The 18489-nt window shown below is 34.4% G+C and overlaps 1 protein-coding gene across 3 annotated transcripts; it reads left to right on the top strand.

Annotated features, from left to right (window-relative positions):
• Nucleotides 1–886: 886 nt before the first annotated feature.
• On the top strand, nt 887–17171 carry LOC128240587 (syntaxin-17-like). Of its 3 annotated transcripts, none has more exons than XM_052957282.1 (10): nt 887–1100; nt 3733–3905; nt 4596–4706; nt 5663–5765; nt 6606–6790; nt 7473–7523; nt 10632–10718; nt 11200–11260; nt 12672–12743; nt 13232–17171. In XM_052957282.1, exons 2-10 carry the CDS (start codon nt 3744–3746, stop codon nt 13417–13419), a joined length of 1020 nt encoding a protein of 339 aa, XP_052813242.1. In that variant the 5' UTR covers nt 887–1100; nt 3733–3743; the 3' UTR covers nt 13420–17171. The 3 variants fall into 3 exon arrangements, with proteins under 3 accessions (XP_052813242.1, XP_052813240.1, XP_052813241.1); XM_052957280.1 differs by having other exon boundaries at nt 893–1100; nt 3706–3905; XM_052957281.1 differs by lacking the exon at nt 887–1100 and adding an exon at nt 1148–1602 and having other exon boundaries at nt 3706–3905.
• The last annotated feature ends 1318 nt before the right edge of the window (nt 17172–18489 follow it).

Here is an 18489-nt window from a genome sequence, read left to right on the forward strand (position 1 = left end):
GCTTTAGTGTCTTTGTGCGAATATTTTGCGCAACTATTGGCGATTTACTTAAAATTGTTAACAACTTTAATATTACTTTGCGAGTTTGTTGTTTATTTTGTGACAAATAACTTGAGTCGAATGAAAAGGGTTGAATGATGATACGCTAGTGATTCATGATATTTTTGCAATATCCAGATGATGCGCCAGAAACCACGTGGTTTATAACTACAATACATGTTCCATTGGCTACTGTTAGACAGTTACTGTTTGATATTGCGAGAAACTTTGTTTTTTGACAACGCAATATTGCTGAATAGAGAGAAAAATACTCAAGCTTTTAAATCATTTATGACCCAATTACTTTTCATCATTCTTTTCTGAAAAAAATAACCTAAGGATTCCCTTCTTTTCAGATTTAGGTGAAACCCCTGTTGCTGGCAGGCATACAATGTATGGTGTCTGTGTTTTTGTCAGGAAGAAAATATAGTACTCAAAGCAAATCGTTGTTGGAGGACACCAAATGGCCGTGATTACAATGCATATATCAAAAGACTAAAACAAAACACGTATTTGGAAGCAATATAATTTGTGGTACAGTTTGTGAATATATTCTTTAGTTTTTTAGCTGCATGCATTAAAAATGTGTTCATTATAATCGAATTGACAAGCTACAGTTATACATGCGGGCCGTGTATATTTATTACGATTTTTTAAGATGTATAAACACTGTCAAGCTGTACAGCTATATATTACGCAAACTGGATATTATTCCGAGTTAAAAAAGGTTTGTAGTTTTGACGTTGTTTTTCTAACGGTATCGGCTAGGAGTGGGATTAATGGTTCCAGTTATTGGAGAACTTAGAACATGCACTTCACATGATTAAAAATTCCACGGAATGAAAACAAAATAGATTGCTTTATATCTATTTACTACATATGTTTTATTTTACTTAATATACATGTACTGTACAGTAGTGATTTTCAGTCTAACCCATTCCCAAACACCCTCTCTAGTTGGGCAGGCATTGGAAACCAGAGACCGGACACCGGATATTAGTGTGGGTGAAACCGAAAGTAGGAAATATTTTTGTTCGTTAAGTTTAAGTTTGTTATTAGAGGTAAGTTTGTTATTAATGTGATTTATATTTGCTGTCAGTGTTAAATGATAACAATGCTTGAAATATGTCACAATAAAGAAGATTCAAGTAAAAAATATATTTGCACATTTTTCTTTAAATGCAAACAAAATTTGACATTTTGACGATAGAATGAATCATACTGTAAATAGATAAAGCTGAACGCATTAAACACTGATAAAGAACACCTCCGTCAGTGTCAACAAAAGAAAAACTACATGTAGGTCAGAGTTACCAAACCACTTGGGAACTTACCTATGTGTACTTTAGTGGTAATGGGAAAATTATAAGCACTTCAACAAGTTGAGGGCTTAGTGTAAAATAATGGATTTTCAAAACAGGATTCGTAACGTAATTGTTAACTGAACTAAACTTCTCTAATTTGTGAAGGATTTGCATATGAAAAGTCTTAATGGAATCTGTCCCGGTACAATTGGACTAGTTAAAGTCGGTAAAGGACATTTGACAGCTAAGTATATATTTGGTAAACATGTTTTCATGCTTTAAATCGGCATTAAGTTTAACTGAAAAAAATGTGGTACATGTATAAGCATCAAGTTCAACTGTAAAATATACTGTATGTGGTGTGTGATTATGAAAACCAGCTGCCCAGTTAGCTCAGTTGGTGAGTGCCATACTAGAGATTCCGCCTGGTGTCAGAACTAATGCACCAGTCAATTGTAACCACGGCCCAAGGTCCTGGGGGATAGCAGGGGAAATGGGCTGTGTTTTTACCTTCCAGGTGGCCCCGCAGTGCTGAATGAATGCTGTGGTTTTGCTTGTGCTCCGAAAATAGCACGGGTATAGGCCTTACCTAGGTATGCTGGGGTGGGGGGGCATTCGGCAGGGATTTTACCAGCAATTTGTACCCCCAGGGTGGGAATTTTACTCAGGATTGGCTGGACCAAAAGTCAAAGTCCCCGCTATTCCCTGGACTTGGGGGGGGGGGCATGGTTACAATTGACTGGTGCATAACGGGAAAAGTGCCTGCATTATTTCGAAAGGTAAAACGGGCAGATCGTATTGTGTTCGGGTCAAAACTAGCTGCCCATGCAGTTAGCTCAGTTTGTTAGAGCGATATGCTAGTGTTCTGGTGGTTGTGGGTTTGAGCCCCACACTTGGTGCACTTCTCTTCCCAGGTTTACTTTAGATTATATTAAAGGATAAATGGGAGATTTTTCAAGTCAACTGTCACAGGGAAAAATATACCATTCAGTACATACATGTACATGTATGTTAACAGTTCACTTTGGATTGAGGAAACTCCACTAATCAGGGACTGATCATGAAATTGATGTCAGATCTGGTGCATTTCGGGTAACAAATTAGCCAATGTTTTTGTTCTGAAATGTTGCTTTACAACTTGTAATTTATTCATCTCTCTTTCTACCATATTAACTGTTCTTTCATCCTTTATTATTTAGAGTAAAAATATTTTAAAAAGGAATCATTCACAGATTGAATGGTGGCAACATTAAAAAAAAAAAATTATTTGAAATTAAGGTATTTACTTCCTTTTATCAACAATTACAAAGTAGTATTACTGACAGCTACTTTTCCATTGAACAGAATTTTTCAATGAACAAGACCGAAAATAATTTAATTTTCAAAAGTGTTACTAACACTTTTCATTGAAATAGAGCATATCTTGTAAAAATCAATTTTATTAGACTTACCTGTATTTGTGTTATCATTGAAACAAAGATTTTGTTTACATTTCTACAAAATATTTTTTTAGTTGTGTTGAAAAACCATGAACGAGTCCCTTTTAATACAAAACTCATATTGATATACACATTTATTATATGCCTTTTATGTACTTATATAATTTGTTTAAGAATAAGCATTGTTTAAATTATGCCAAGTTTTGTGAACTTGCTCTTCATCGGTTGAAAGGCTACGCAAAAAAAATAATTAAGAAATGTAGCAGGTGTGCTTTACTAAGATATTTTGACTGGAACATTATCTTAAAATGATGTCTTTTGAAAGACCAGTTCTTAGAACGAAAAAGAATCATTCTTAAAATTGATTGACATTTCTTTTAAGATGCACTCTTTATATAATACGTCAGCTCCCAAATAAGATTAAACACAATAATGATATTGTTTTAATATTCCAAAAAGATAAATAAATGTCAAAAACAATGGTTCCAAACTTCTTATGAAGGATACCAAGTTTAATTTGAAAGAAATGAGCATAAAAACAGTATTTCTACCTCATGAGAGTATAGTTAACCACAGTAAATCTTTAAGCATTCACCAATCATTTATTGTTTTAGCACTTTCTGCTATTTAAAATACATGGTTACAATCTTGTTATCAGCAATTAATATTTTCAGTAGATGCATTATCTAGTAAGTAGTTAAAGGTTTATCAGTCAAAATTGATGTTCGTTATGCTTGTGTATATATTGATTTTGATTAGAGTGTCACTTTTAATTAATGTTTGAAAGTCCACATCACAAACTTTAAAGTTGCATCATAAATAGTATAGTTAAGGAAACAAGTTTCGAGAACTAAAAGAAATCATAATGACAAGTGTGAAAAATCTTCATTCATTAATTAATGTCCATGTCTTAATGACTACAGGAGTAAATTAGCCCACAAACCTTATAGCTACATACAAGATGGCCACTTTTGAGGAGACCGCCACCGGTACCAAGGGAGAAGATGATATGGAGTACAGCAAGTTTTCCTTGCGACGCATGGAACCGGCCATTCAGAAATTCCTCAAGGTCGTACAGATTGACCTTGGCAGACTTCACAGTCACAAACTGAATATGGAACGGGTAGGAAAACTCTCATGACTGTATATGAATCACCTTAGGGAAACATGCAGGAAATTAGCACTTGTTTTCTATCATCCAGTTCTTTTTTAACAGAAAAAAATATTGTGTGTTTTATTTTCATGAAATAAGGTTATTTTTTATGTAACCTTCGTATCACATTTTTTAGTTTGTCTGATATCCCAAGAAAAAAATCAAGGTTATGACATACCGGTAGTTGGTTATGACATAGTCTTGGTGTTGACGTTGTTGTTGGCGGTGTTTTTGTTATTGTCAGCATATGAATAGTAATGCAAAACTTTTTACTTGGCCATAACTTAATACTTTACTTAATAACCATTCAAGTAATATTCAAATGAAATTTGGTACACATGTTGCCAAAGACAATAGCAAGGCCCATAAGTTTGACTTTAATAATTGTAGAGTTATGCCCGTTTCTCGACTGAAAAAATAAATAGGTTAGCTACAGCATTTGCCCCACGGTTTTCTTCATTTTTTTTCATTTTAAAGCTGTTTCAAAAACGTACCTGGCATGTAATGCTACATGGCCACTATTTAAGTTATCAAATACATGTACATGAAATGTTTAGATGTTTCAAACTTATTCTCTGGAGTGAGAATTTATAATAGTTATATGACGCTTATATATTTTTCTGCAATACATTCATGTTATTTTTTATTGATCATTGACAGTACAATCGGCTACATGACTGGAGCAGTCTAAATGTGGAGCAGATCAACGCCACTAGGACACTTCAGCAATTACAGTCCAACCTTCGCGAGATTGAGAAATGCAGGAACCAGGTGACGTATTTTGACATTGTGTTCAAGGGGAGGCCATTTCATAAAGAATCCTAGCCTATAGAGGATTTTAGACAATGTTTATACTTATTAGTAATATTGATGAAAATCTGTCTTAGGAACAAAATTGCTCCTACGATCTTAATGAAATGGCCCACAGGTGCTGGGTCATTTTGCATTGTTTAGAAAATTTATTCGGAATAATGACAGACTTGTAACAAAATCTGAATAAGTGTAGGCTGTTTTTATGTTGTAACAAATTTTTTGTTTCCATAATCCCAAACAACCCTAATTTTTTTAATTAACCATTTTTTATGACCATTTGGACTTCCCATTTTTTGGATGCATTTTTGGTATTTTTTTTTCACTTGGAAGATGTGCAAACTGAATTGTTTTTATAGAGAGCACTAATTAACGTGATCTAGACAAAATTGTAACGCTTTTTGACACAGCTTTTCTTATAAAAAAGAAAGGTAGATACTATGGACTTATAAACCACAGTTAAAATAAATACAGTGCTCAGTCAATACAATGGTTACATCAGATAAGTGCCACACAATTTTTGGACTGAAACGATCTAATCACACGGTAAGATCTCGGAATTAAATTGGGCTGGGGTGAGTTTGAGCTAATTGCATAGACACAGATGGGAGTTTGCAATCCATGGTTTATAGGTCCGTGTAGAAACCAACCTCCTGACCCTATACTATTTATTTGATATAGGAATAAAACAAAAAAAATATTTTTTGGCCTAAATAAAATTAAAATCTGGTTTTGACAATTGTTAAAAACAAATTTAACATTTGTAAGGAATAATGTCCTAATTTTTGAACAACAAATTATTTTATCTGTTTATTGTGTATAACATTAATAAATCAGTATTTACTGCATGGTTACATTAGAGTAATTATTGTCACTAAGTCATTTACTGCATGATTACACTACACCATTACAATTAGGTTGAGGATGGGGACCTCGACAGTTTTGATAGGAAGATTGAACCCGTGAAGAATACTGCCCTTCGGTCATTGGCAGAGTTTCTTCCCTTGTGTCAGAAATCAGGTAGGTCAAAATTGATCAATTAGTATCCAAAGCGAAATTTATTGATCTTGATTTTAGTTGTTTTTGTGAAGAAAACAATTTGGAGGCCATTATACTGATAGTGGAGTTGACAGTGGCTTTACCCTGTGAGCAAAATTTGAATGTTGCAATTAAGCTAAATAGTACAGTCCATAACTAATGGTCAGAGATATAAATGGTCTGTTTATTAGAAGGCTCTATGGCTAAAGATTATACTTACTCTGTGCAAAAGTAAAAATATATCTATATTAAATGGATACAGTTAATTGAATATGATTAGTCTTGGCCCAAGAAAATGGTGAATATCTTGGATCTTGTCTTGGTAACCATGGTAATCTTCAGGATGTCAACTGGTCACCCTCGCTAAAAAATGAACTTCAGATGTACCCCAACGCAAAAATGCCTGGAAACACTCTGGACAAAATACAAATTACAAATACTTCTGGGGTCTAGACTAGACACAGTTCATGATATATGACTCTCTTGTGAATATGCATATATCTGTCCAGCTATGCCATATTTTGTCAGCAGGAAAAAAGATGCCTGCTTGTATCAAATTGTTCTATTCTTGCTATTAAACTATTTCAATTCAGACAGTGAACATTTGTAATAAGCCCTTCAGTGAATTGGTAAAAGTTAGAATAAGTCTGAGAGCTCAGCACTGATTAAATATTTGCAAGAATTGTTCAAAATCTGATTTTTAAAGGCATTGCTTGTTTTTCTTTTTGAGCAGTAATATAAGAGTTTGAACACATTTATTTAAATGTCGAATTTGGATATCTGCCTCAGACTGTCATAATGAAATTTTCTTTATCCATTTAGAAAAACAAGACCAATCCAGTTCAGACAGTTCTCCAGAGGGTGAAGTTCACATACTGGGCCAGGGTCAAGGTCAAACATCGACCCCTGAAGGTGAAGGTGAGATTAAGGAGCCTTTGCTTCAGACACAGTTGAATGAGCGGCCTGAGAACACCGAAGTGGCGCAGTCCTGGGAGGCTCTGCAAGAAGTAAGTTTAAAAGGGTTGAATAGGAGTTATACAACCACGAACTCTTACAAGCAAGGAGTTGTGCCAGATTTTGAGTCTCCACCTGTGAGTGATGATCCGATGATCGATTATTTTCTACCATGAGTTTATTTACATTTGGAAGTTTTCAGATGTTATCATTAACAATGTGGCCGAAAGCAACAACACCACTTAATAACTTTAAATATATGCTTAACATAAGCTTTGTTAAGAATTACAAGTTTTTTTACAAGAATGAAATTAAAATTAAGGTATTGTCAAAAACCGATTGTACTATCGATGATCAATAACTTGAGCTGAACCAATTATCGATAGTCAAACTGTGTATGCCAAGCCAGAATAATCTGGGAGCTGTATACTAGGAGCGATTTTGCACCTAAAAACGATTTACAAAAGTACAGTACTACTGTTAAAAACATTTCCTAGGTACAAAATAGCTCTTATAGATATAGATTCATGCTTTCCCAAATTTTAGATTATGTCATAACATTAGCATAACTTTCTAACTAAACATATGTTTACAAACATGTGTGTAGACTTTTGAAATGCCTTGAAAATCAATGAAAACATTGGAAGTGTAAAAGCAGACCTTAAACCATATATCATATTTAAAAGTAGTATAAGGTGTAATAATGACTGTATTTTGTTTATGATTACCTTGCAGAACCTGGAAGACCTGAACACCATGATTCATCAGTTTGCTCACATGGTCGATGTAAGTCATATATTTTTAGGTTGACTATTCAATGAATAATAAGGACTATTCTACTCACCTAGGCATCGGAGGTGGCCTCTTGTCAAAGTTTTAGGGCAAGTTGGCATTTTCATTTAAAACTAAAAAAAAATTGGCTTATAGTCAAACATGCTGTCATACAGCAGCTCTTGCATACATGTCATATTTTCTGGAGACCATTCAGGGGGATTTGTTCAAAAGTCTGAAAATTCAGGGGGATTTTGGTAGTATTCAGGGGGATTTTTTAGCAGATCTAATTTGGCAAAATTTCAAAGTATTTTAAGACGCAAGTACGAAAAAAAACAAATTGCCATAATTTTGAAAGGCTCCCGAGGGGATCATGTCCAGAATTTAAGGTGATTTGGGTCACATACCAGGGGATTTTCATCATCGCCATGTAGCATTATGGGCATGACACACGTGCCAATTCACCATGTTTACCCCTTTTTCCAGCACTTCATCTGTATTTTTATGAGACACAGCCATATTGCGTAATAAAAGGACACTTGCAAAATACAATACTTAACAGAACAATAACTATGTTTCAGAGACAATTTAATGGGCTTACCTTCCTCTAAAATTGGATTCAAAATCTGCTGCCTATGATCATAAATGATGACTTTCAGACTAATAGAGAGAATGGAATGAATTATCAATATTTTTCATTTCAATTCCCAAATAGTCAGATTTGTTTGCTTCTAATAAAAAGCAAATGCATAATTTATTGTTTAAGTTCATAAACATATCTTCTTTTGGCATTCATCAAAAAATATAAAAAACATCACCACTCTAATAAATAAATAAGTCATTTCATCCGAATTGTCTACTTTCAGTTTCTCTTCTGTACTAGTGGTAGTTCTGTTATTTTCCGATGAAGGTCAATGTCATGTATGTAAACATATTAGTGAGGCATAACAAAGAACAGCATTGTCTATTAGTTATTTTAATCCTTTTCTTTACTGAATAATTTACTGTCAGTTTTAAATTAATAATCCTTTTGATGACAATGACACATGTTTTGAAGAACGCTTTAATTTGTTACATCCTCTCTGATTGGATAAAATTTATAGTTTTAACCAATGAAAATCGACCTTTTATCTGACCAGTCTAATTGACATTTCTTACGCAAATTCTGTCAGTTTAAATCAAAACAATGCATGAAGTGTGCCCCGCTGATTTATTAAGTGCCACCCAATAGGTGTTGTTAAAACACACCATCAGTTGATAATCCAATTAAGCTTCAGGACAGGAAAGGCATTGTTACTGTAAACAGGCATATATAATTAAACCCTGTGATAAATGTGCGTAATTTTAAACATACTTTTTTTTATTCCGGGGGATTTTCATCCCCCTCCGGGAGACCGGGGGATGGGTAGAAATTCGGGGGGATTTTTCCCCCCCGGGGATATGGCATGTATGCTCTTGTCAATTAAGTTATCCGAGGTACAATTAAGGTATCCGAGGTACAACTAAGGTAACCAGGGTAAGCGAGGTACTGTTAAGGTAACGAAGGTAAGCTAGGTACAATTAAGGTAACAAAGTTAAGCGAGGTACTATTAAGGTAATGAAGGTAAGCGAGGTACTATTAAGGTAAGCGAGGTACTATTATGGTAATGAAGGTAAGCGAGGTACTATTAAGGTAACGAAGGTAAGCGAGGTACTATTTAGGTAACAAAGGTAAGCGAGGTACTATTAAGGTAACGAACGTAAGCGAGTACAATTAATATAACGAAGGTAAGCGAGGTGCAATTAAGGTAACGAAGGTAAGCAAGGTACTTTTAAGGCTTACGAAGTTAAGCGAGGTACTGTTAAGGTAATGAAGGTAAGCGAGGTACTTTTAAGGTATTTAAACGAAGTAAAGTGAGGTACAATTAAGGTAACCAAGGTAAGCGAGGTACAATTAAGGTAACGAAGGTAAGCGAGGTACAATTAGGGTAACGAAGGTAAGTGAGGTACAATTAAAATAACGAAGGTAAGCGAGGTACTATTAAGGTAATGAAGGTAAGCGAGGTACTATTTAGGTACCAAAGGTAAGCGAGGTACTATTAAGGTAACGAAGGTAAGCGAGGTACTATTAAGGTAACGAAGTTAAGCAAGGTACTATCTAGGTAACAAAGTTAAGCGAGGTACTATTAAGGTAATGAAGGTAAGCGAGGTACTATCTAGGTAACAAACTTAAGCGAGGTACTATTAAGGTAATGAAGGTAAGCGAGGTACTATTAAGGTAACAAAGGTAAGCGAGGTACTATCTAGGTAACAAAGGTAAGCGAGGTACTATTAAGGTAATGAAGGTAAGCGAGGAACTATTAAGGTAACGAAGGTAAGCGAGGTACTATTTAGGTAACAAAGTTAAGCGAGGTACTATTACGGTAATGAAGGTAAGCGAGGTTCTATTAAGGTAACGAAGGTAAGCGAGGTACTATTAAGGTAACGAAGGTAAGCGAGGTACTAGTTAGGTAACAAAGGTAAGCGAGGTACTATTAAGGTAACGAAGGTAAGCGAGTACAATTAAGATAACGAAGGTAAGCGCGGTGCAATTAAGGTAACGAAGGTAAGCAAGGTACTTTTAAGGCTTACGAAGTTAAGCGAGGTACTGTTAAGGTAATGAAGGTAAGCGAGGTACTTTTAAGGTATTTAAACGAAGTAAAGTGAGGTACAATTAAGGTAACGAAGGTAAGCAAGGTACAATTAAGGTAAGGATGGTATCCGAGGTACAATTAAGGTAACAAGGGTTAGCGAGGTACAATGAAAGTATCAAATGTACAATTAAGGTATCCAAGGTACAATGAAAGTATCAAATGTATAATTAAGGTATCCATGGAACAAAGAAGGTATCCCAGGTACAATGAAAGTATCTGAGGTACAATTTAGGTATTTAGGTATGGGTATTGTTTGCTGCATATACTTATTATGTATTTTAGCTTTTCTGCTTTTTTTTCAAAGAAGCAAAGTGTGGTATTTTCAGTATTTTGACTTCTATTTTAAACTAAAATACAGTGGAGGATTTTTAGTCTGTATTTTAACGTCTTTGTTTTGTAAAGAAATAGGTTGAGGCTGACATAGTCTTGGTATTATTGTTGTTCATCGCAGGATCAACAGGAAAACCTAGACAAAGTGGAAAACAACATAGAGTCGGCACAGAGCGATGTACAGGAAGGTGTCAAACATCTAGGAAAGGTGTGTACGTCCCTCTCAGTAACTTACATGCATGTCTGTATAATAAATATCTGAAAAAACATTGCTTAGGGCTATTCCATTTAAACATATAACCCCTGGGGGGAAGGCAAATATAAATTATGCCACCCCCCTACAGAAGCAAATTTACCCTTTTGGGGTCCAAATTAGGTAAAAAAGACACCTACCTATATACTGTTCAAATAATTGCCTTCCCCCTGGGATAGCCCCGATTTATTTGTCTAAATAGGTATAATATTAGGAGTATGAAATTGTCAGGTAAAGCTTTTATTAGTAGCTACAAACTGTCAGGTTTAGCTTCTATAATTATATTCAATTATCGTTAGTAATAAAAACTGCCACATTTTTATGATTATAATGAACTATTTGTCAATTGATTTTTTATAATTTAAAAGTTATTTCATGGCTTGTTTTGCCTCCTTGGAAGGTTCCTGCTTTTATCAAGCCATATTTTATGTTATAGACCACTGGGTATAAAGCAGCCCTGTTTCCACTTATAGGAGCGGCTGTTGGAACTGTAATAGGTAAGCAGAGAAACTAAGATTAGACCGTACTTGTAATTATAACCCTGCTTTACAAAGTTAAGTGTGGTCTGTATAGGAATCACGCAGGTCGTCATTTCGTCCATCAGTCTGTCCATCCCATATTTGTCCATTCCATATCTTGATCATTCATGGTAGGATTTGAAATTATTTGGCAGAAGTGACCACCATAATATGAGGATGTGTTGCATACATAACATGTGTCCCTACCTTTGAGGTCAAGGTCACAACAACCTTCTGAGCTTAGTTGATTTTGCTATATAAGCCTTACTGATAATAGTTTGTGTCACATAACAGTACTAATAATCTTCCTCATCTCTACATAATTGACGTTTCTTTGGTACATTTACCTTCAGTGAAGCATGTCTCACTTGATTATTTTAGTTATTCTATCCAGGCAGCATTTCCAACACTTGAGTTAGTAATCAAATTCAGTGTGGAATGTTTTGCCTTTTCCAACTGACTCACAAAAAAGTCTGCAACCCAACAGTCCTTTCACCTAATCAGTGGTGACAGTGTTTTTTGTTTGTTTTTTCCTTACAGAATTAAGGTACTACAAAATTACACACAATAAACACATTAAACCTACCTACCCCCCCTCCCTCTTCACAATGTGTATGCTAGCTTAGACCAAGCAAATTTATTTATAAAAAATCCCCCGCCACGCAGTGGGGAGGGGATTATAAGAATGCACTTTGTCCGTCTGTCAGTCTGTCTGTCTGTCTGTCTGTCCGTCAGACCGTCTGTCCGTCTGGCTGTAACATTTCTTGCCCTGGCTATAACTTACTTATGCATGAATGGATTACTATATTACTTGGTAAAAATGTTGTCCTCATTTAGAGGATGTGAAGTGACCTTGTCCCGGGTCCATATCTCAAAGGTCAAGGTCACATGAGACATCTAAAGGTCAGAGTACACATGCTCGTGTCCGCGCTATAACTTACTTATGCATTGATGGATTACCATATTACTTTATCAAAAATACTTAAGACTTGCTATTTCATCAATGTTATAAATCAAGGACTCATTTTCCTTAATTTTTTTTAGCCAAAATAACCTTGACACTGATCTGACCTACACTACACACAATATGAATAACTTTAACAAATATCCTTTTATAATATGTTTATATATATATATCCAAGAATATTTAGGTTACCGATCAAACATCTTGTAATTTCTATCTTCCCACTCTTGACCAGTGGTTGTGTACAATTTTGGTCAGATTCAATGTACCAGTCAGGTTACGAGAAAAACAAAATATACTAAAAAACAATGGCGGGGGATAGTCCTTTGGACTGCCTTGTAAATTTAATTGTGGCTTTAGCTAACATTGTTCATTTAGTTATAGAAGGACATGTTGATTACATTATACATGTTAATGTCTTTACAGGAGGACCAATCGGCTTTGCAGCGGGGCTAAAGTTAGGGGGACTGGTGGGCATAGTGGGAGGAACAGCTACTGGTTAGTGTGATAACGGTTTTCTTTGCAAAGCTAGAAATAAAGAAATACTTGTTATCAAGGAGAACTTGGAATTAATTTGAGTTTCTATGATCAGACTAACCCATAATAGTTCCTGCTGGTTAACATTGGGAATGAATGCAGTATCTAAACACTTTTGACCTATGAATGATCTTTGAGATGTAAAATATCATGCCTTTAAGTCGAGGCTTGTTGTCGTTACCTTGATACTGTCATTGTCATTGTCGTTGTGCCAGAACCTTAAACTTTGTCATAACTCTAAAGAAGATCAAGATGTTCAAATGCAACTTGTTACACCTGTTGCCAAAAGACAAAATGCACATGTGTTGCAAGACATATAAATGTGGATTTAATCATTTTTAAGTTGAGCCCCTTTCCTGAATAATAAAAACAACAAGAAGACAAGTGTTGGTGATCATTTCGCTGCTTCTTGATTAACAATATAACAAGAGATCCATTTTCCATTGCAGGGTACTTGAGTGGTTCTATGCTAAAGAAGCGTCAACAAGAAACTGTTGACATAGAGCTGTCTGGTCTAAGTCGATCAACTTCAGAGCCTGCAGCATTGAATGAATCAGAAGAAAGTGGCTGGTTTTCCTGGGGACGAAAACGTAACCAGTCTGCATCAGAGAAAGGGGCAGACGAGGGCATCAAGTAAAATCTGTGTTACCTAATGGAATACTTCATATCAAATGTTTTGTTGAAATATTTAATTCTGCCATGTATGAAATGAATTATTAATTTTGTTAAATCAGTATACTTAATGTCTAATTTATATCAATTTTTTGTTGAAATATTTAATGCTGCCATGTATGATATAAATTATTAATTTTGTTAAATCAGTATACTAAATGTCTAATTAAGTCTAAGTAATAAATTCACAGTGATTAATTTTCAAATCTACTGCATGCCTTTGGCCCTGTTGATTCTGAAGAGTAATGGTTCCTGAAGAAAACCAATAAGTATAATTTTTATGTCTCCTGTGAAGTATGACAGACACAGGGATATACTTTGTCCATCATCGCTGTCCGTGGCGGCTGCGGAAACACTGGTGTAAGGTTTTTTTACTTGGTATGCACATTGGTCACTGTCTGTAGATGATCTGCATTGACTTTTAGGTCAGTAGGTCAACAACCAAGGTCATGGTGACCTTGAATAGAAAAATGATGTGTGCCACCTACAGGTGACACAATACATCAAAAGATGACACAATACAGAGAGTTATGAATCACCAACATTCAAAAATATACTTGTTCATGCTAAAATATAATGATGCCTCCATGTTCCTGCCATTTAGAAAAAAGTTGTGTTCTGTCAGTGTTCAAGCTGTTTTGTGAGCAACATACATGAGAACCTTGCGTGTTATGATTGACATTGTGATTTTAAGATATTTTTCCCTCCGAAATGTGATTTTCCACTGTATATACATGTACTGCTTATGTGATATTCTGCTGATGATTGTCTCGGATCTGGTCGTCTAAATGTGATAGCCAAACATGACAGCCTGTAGCCAATTGTATAAGACTGGATAAGTTGCCCGTATGTTATCTTTTGGCTAATTTTTACATTAATGCATCTTGATTGGTCAACAGTAATTATTAGATAAATATATGGACCAATGAATAAAACATTTTGGCTAACTTTATCCAAACTACAGAATTAACCAGTTTTATACAGTTAGCTGCTGTTTCCATTGACTGAGGATATAATGTCTTTTGATATATACATGTATTGATGGCTATACTTTGTAGGTGCTTAAATGTAAACAAAGATAGCATTTCTGTTTTTATTTTTAATCTGAATTTGTGGGTAACTTTTTAAACACTCCAAAATTGCTTGTTTTTACAGTGCCCTTAAAATGTTCACTGTTTTTTCTCATTTTTGCAATTTTAGTGCAAACTATAATAACTTTTTTTTAAATGTTACTGTTTTTCTTCTAAACTACATTTAATATTATTGATAATCTTATTTTAAGAAGTTACCAAATTTTACTGTAGAAACATTGTCTGCAACCAGGGCACTTCTTCCATTCCACTTCATACGTACCATGGGAAAATTAACCGACAAAATCTTGTTTATATGAATATGCATGAGGCAGGGGAGACAACTCTTCTTCCAATGAAGTCGCATGTTACTACTAAATGCTCTTCAATTACCCTGTACTGTCAGGTTTTCTCCACAGGCGAATGGTCTAAGTGCTGGTTGAAAATTTGTATTGATCAGGTGTACCAAGTTCAACTCGAGCTTGCCAAAAATACTTTTCAAAATGATATTCTTGCGGAACCAATGAAACTGCCTCATGGATCATTCATAATTACAAGATTTTCCTAGCCAAATCACCAACAGTACAATAAGAAACATAGTGTAGTTATGTTTGGGGGGTATACAACGATGCTGAAGCTTGTATTCTCTGCAGAATAGGATTAATATTGTTACCTGTGTAGGGCTTACTATTGTTAGTTTGTATCAAGTGTTTGATAATTTACCCAAGATCATTCTGATTTCTGATCTTGAAATTCATATTCGGAAACTAAATCTGATTTTATGTGATTTTTCTCACCATTTTTATGTAGCGTATTTTCTATCCTAAAGTTAGGCATACTTAAAGATTATAATATTATCATAATATACCACATTTTTATAGTGCTCTATTCATATATACAGTTAACATTTAAAAACCTGAAGATGTGTTACCCGTAGTATTATAAATAACTTGACAAGTTATATATGCAGAATTTATTTATTTTATTTTTTGTCAATAAAAATATGCAACATGATATTTATAGAAATAATGAAAATTTTATAATGATTCAACTCTGATATATATTGAATTTTATTGGATACAAATGTTACTGTTTCAAATAATCATTATTGTTTATTTTTTTAAACAATGTGCTTACCTATGATGAAATGTTGAATCTCCATTTCATGAATATAGCACTTTTGTTGTATTTATCATAAATTAATTAATGCTTGTTTGTTATTAATATTGGCTGTGTCTGTCTTGATTGTGTGCAATACATTTTTTCTGGTTACGGAAACCTTAAATTATAGGGGTACTTGATGTTATATATTTAAATTTTGTTTAATTGATACTGGTGCTTTGAATGATGTTAAAGCTGCACTCTCACAGATTGACCGTTTCGACAACTTTCTTTATTTTTTTGTCTTTAAATGACCCTGAGTCTGAAAACCAGTGAAATAAGACAGATGACAAAATATCAGTTCACAGTTTTTCATCATTGGGAACTCCTCGGCCATTTTTATCGAATGCCGGCACATCAGTTGAAGTAGTTTGTAATTTTTTTAATTACACCATTAATTAAATGTAGTGTTTTAGCTTGTATTTATTAATCTAAGTTTAAATTGATTGCCAGTGAAGTGAATTATTGCAAACATAATTAAGATTCCCAAGAGTTAAGTCTTAAAGTTTAACTGCTAAATAAAATTACTACGCGATCTACTAAGTCTTGCAGCGGACTTAAACGTACCACTTTTTTAGTATGTAAACCGTCCAAATACATCCGCGGTTGTTTTCGATAAAAATGGACGAGGAGTTCCGAATGAGTTTTTCATATTTATGTTCGAAAGTTTATATTCATAGCTAAAAGCGTTACAAACATTTTCAGAAAATGAGTTTTTTCAGCAATTTTCTGAACAATTGAGGTCTGATCTATTGCGCATCCTTTTATTTGCCTGAATTGAAAGCACTGATACAAAAATCAGCTGATTACGAGAGGAGAACTAAAAACATCTGTGAGAGTGCAGCTATAAGGTGGTAACTTGATAATTCTTAATCAAACGTTTTGTTTTAATGTATGCTTTAATTGCTCATGGTAAGAGATCATTATTTGGTGCTTGCTTTTTTTGTGTGGGCCACTGACAATTGAGGATTTTTTTAATTTTCTGTTCATTAATTTTAGCTAGAATGATTCTGAAAAATGCACCAAAAATACTTTCATAGAGTATATTTCAGTCAGTCTACTTTTCCTCCAAAGCTTATTTGTCAAAGCTAGTCTCAAAGGTAACATAGATTTGGTGCTTTTTAAATAGGCCAATGACAATCAAGGTTTTTTTTCAAGTATTTAGTTTGTTAAATTTACAAAGGTCGATTCTGAAGAATGTACCAACAAGCTCCTTATAAGTTAGAGTACAATTTTGACGATCAACAGAAAATAAAACTAAGGGCAGTCTTCCTATCTAGGCCTTTGGCGGAGGTATGCCTGCTCTATTTTTTGGCAGATTGCCAAAATTGAATTCTAATATATACTTAGTTCATTGGATAACATACAAGGTACATTCATTATTGACAAAGTTATGGGAATTGTGTATTGTAATATTAGAGGAACGCTGTCATATCAAATGCTTTTACCTCATTGTACAAACACATTTGTTGAATACAATTTTGGATCTGAATATTCTTTGTTGTTTTAATGTGTTTTTAGGAGCATAGGACCGTGAAAGAAGTAACTGTTTAAAACACACTGAAACAGTGTTGTGTTGATACTGTTGTATTTCAAAATATAGTAAGTGTTTATTTATTTGGTAAGGGTTATAATTATCTAGGCTTTAATACGCAGAAAAAATCTTTCAAAACTTTGTATTATCACTATATCTATTGAGCAGTGGGCTTGACATTGCTGGTGTTTCACCAACAAAGCATTAGCTTATACAGAGTATACATTGTTATCTTTCTCAATCACCATTCAATTTGGTCAAACTTTCTCATTGCCCTTATTGACAACCTGGATGTCATGGCATTGTGGAGTGTCTAGTTGTTTTTAAGGCTTACTAAATGAAGTGGATTCTGAAGCAAAACAGAGATGTTTTTTCCTTAATCTTCACAGGTACACATAATTGTTCAAAGTTGATGCTGAATTTTTCCAATACCTGGTTCACATGATTACCAGCCAATCTGTGCACAACATTTGTCGGAAGTTACTGATGTAATCAGACTGGTTATTACGGAGATATTATGTCCATGTACATTAATTGTGATCAAGGTTTATAAAGATTAAATGAAAAATGGTCTAGACAGGAGATCAGACAACACCGTGGACGCTGCCCGCCTGCCATGGGTTATCCAGTTATGTGACCCCTTCTCAGGTTTTTAGCTTGTCTGTCTTTGGAAGAAAAAGTGGTGGCGGGCAAATACTTGAACAAAAAAACCCATAAAAATATCGAAATTTGGAACATTTGCTGTGAGTGAAAAAAGGCACATGTGCAGCTTTTACCTTAATAGCTCTAGCTTTAATAATTGTTGATTTTTGCCCCTTGATAGCCTGAAAGCAATTTGTGGACGTTATTCCATATCTGTTCTAGATATTCACATGTAACTTTGTACACATGTCACAAGTGACAATAAGCACATGTTCAGCAAGACCCTTAACCCTGGCTTTAATACTGGTTGAGTCATGGCCCTTATAGTCTGAAAGTCATGCGTGTGATAATTCAATATACTAGTATACTGTTTGAGATATGTGCATGAAACTTTGTATACATATTACAAGTAACAATATACACATGTTCAGCAAAGGTCATAAACTCTAGCAGCTTAACTTATTGTCCAGTTATGCCCCCTGATAGTGTGAAAGTCATGTTTGAACTTAACTCCAGAATTAGTTAATCACCCATTTCAAGATATCCGCATGAAACTTTATATACATGTTACTAGTGACAATATACACTTTTGCAGCAAAACCCTTAACACTGACTTTTATAATGATTG

Source organism: Mya arenaria, chromosome 7 (assembly GCF_026914265.1).
Source record: "Mya arenaria isolate MELC-2E11 chromosome 7, ASM2691426v1".
In the NCBI taxonomy this organism is placed as follows: domain Eukaryota; kingdom Metazoa; phylum Mollusca; class Bivalvia; order Myida; family Myidae; genus Mya; species Mya arenaria.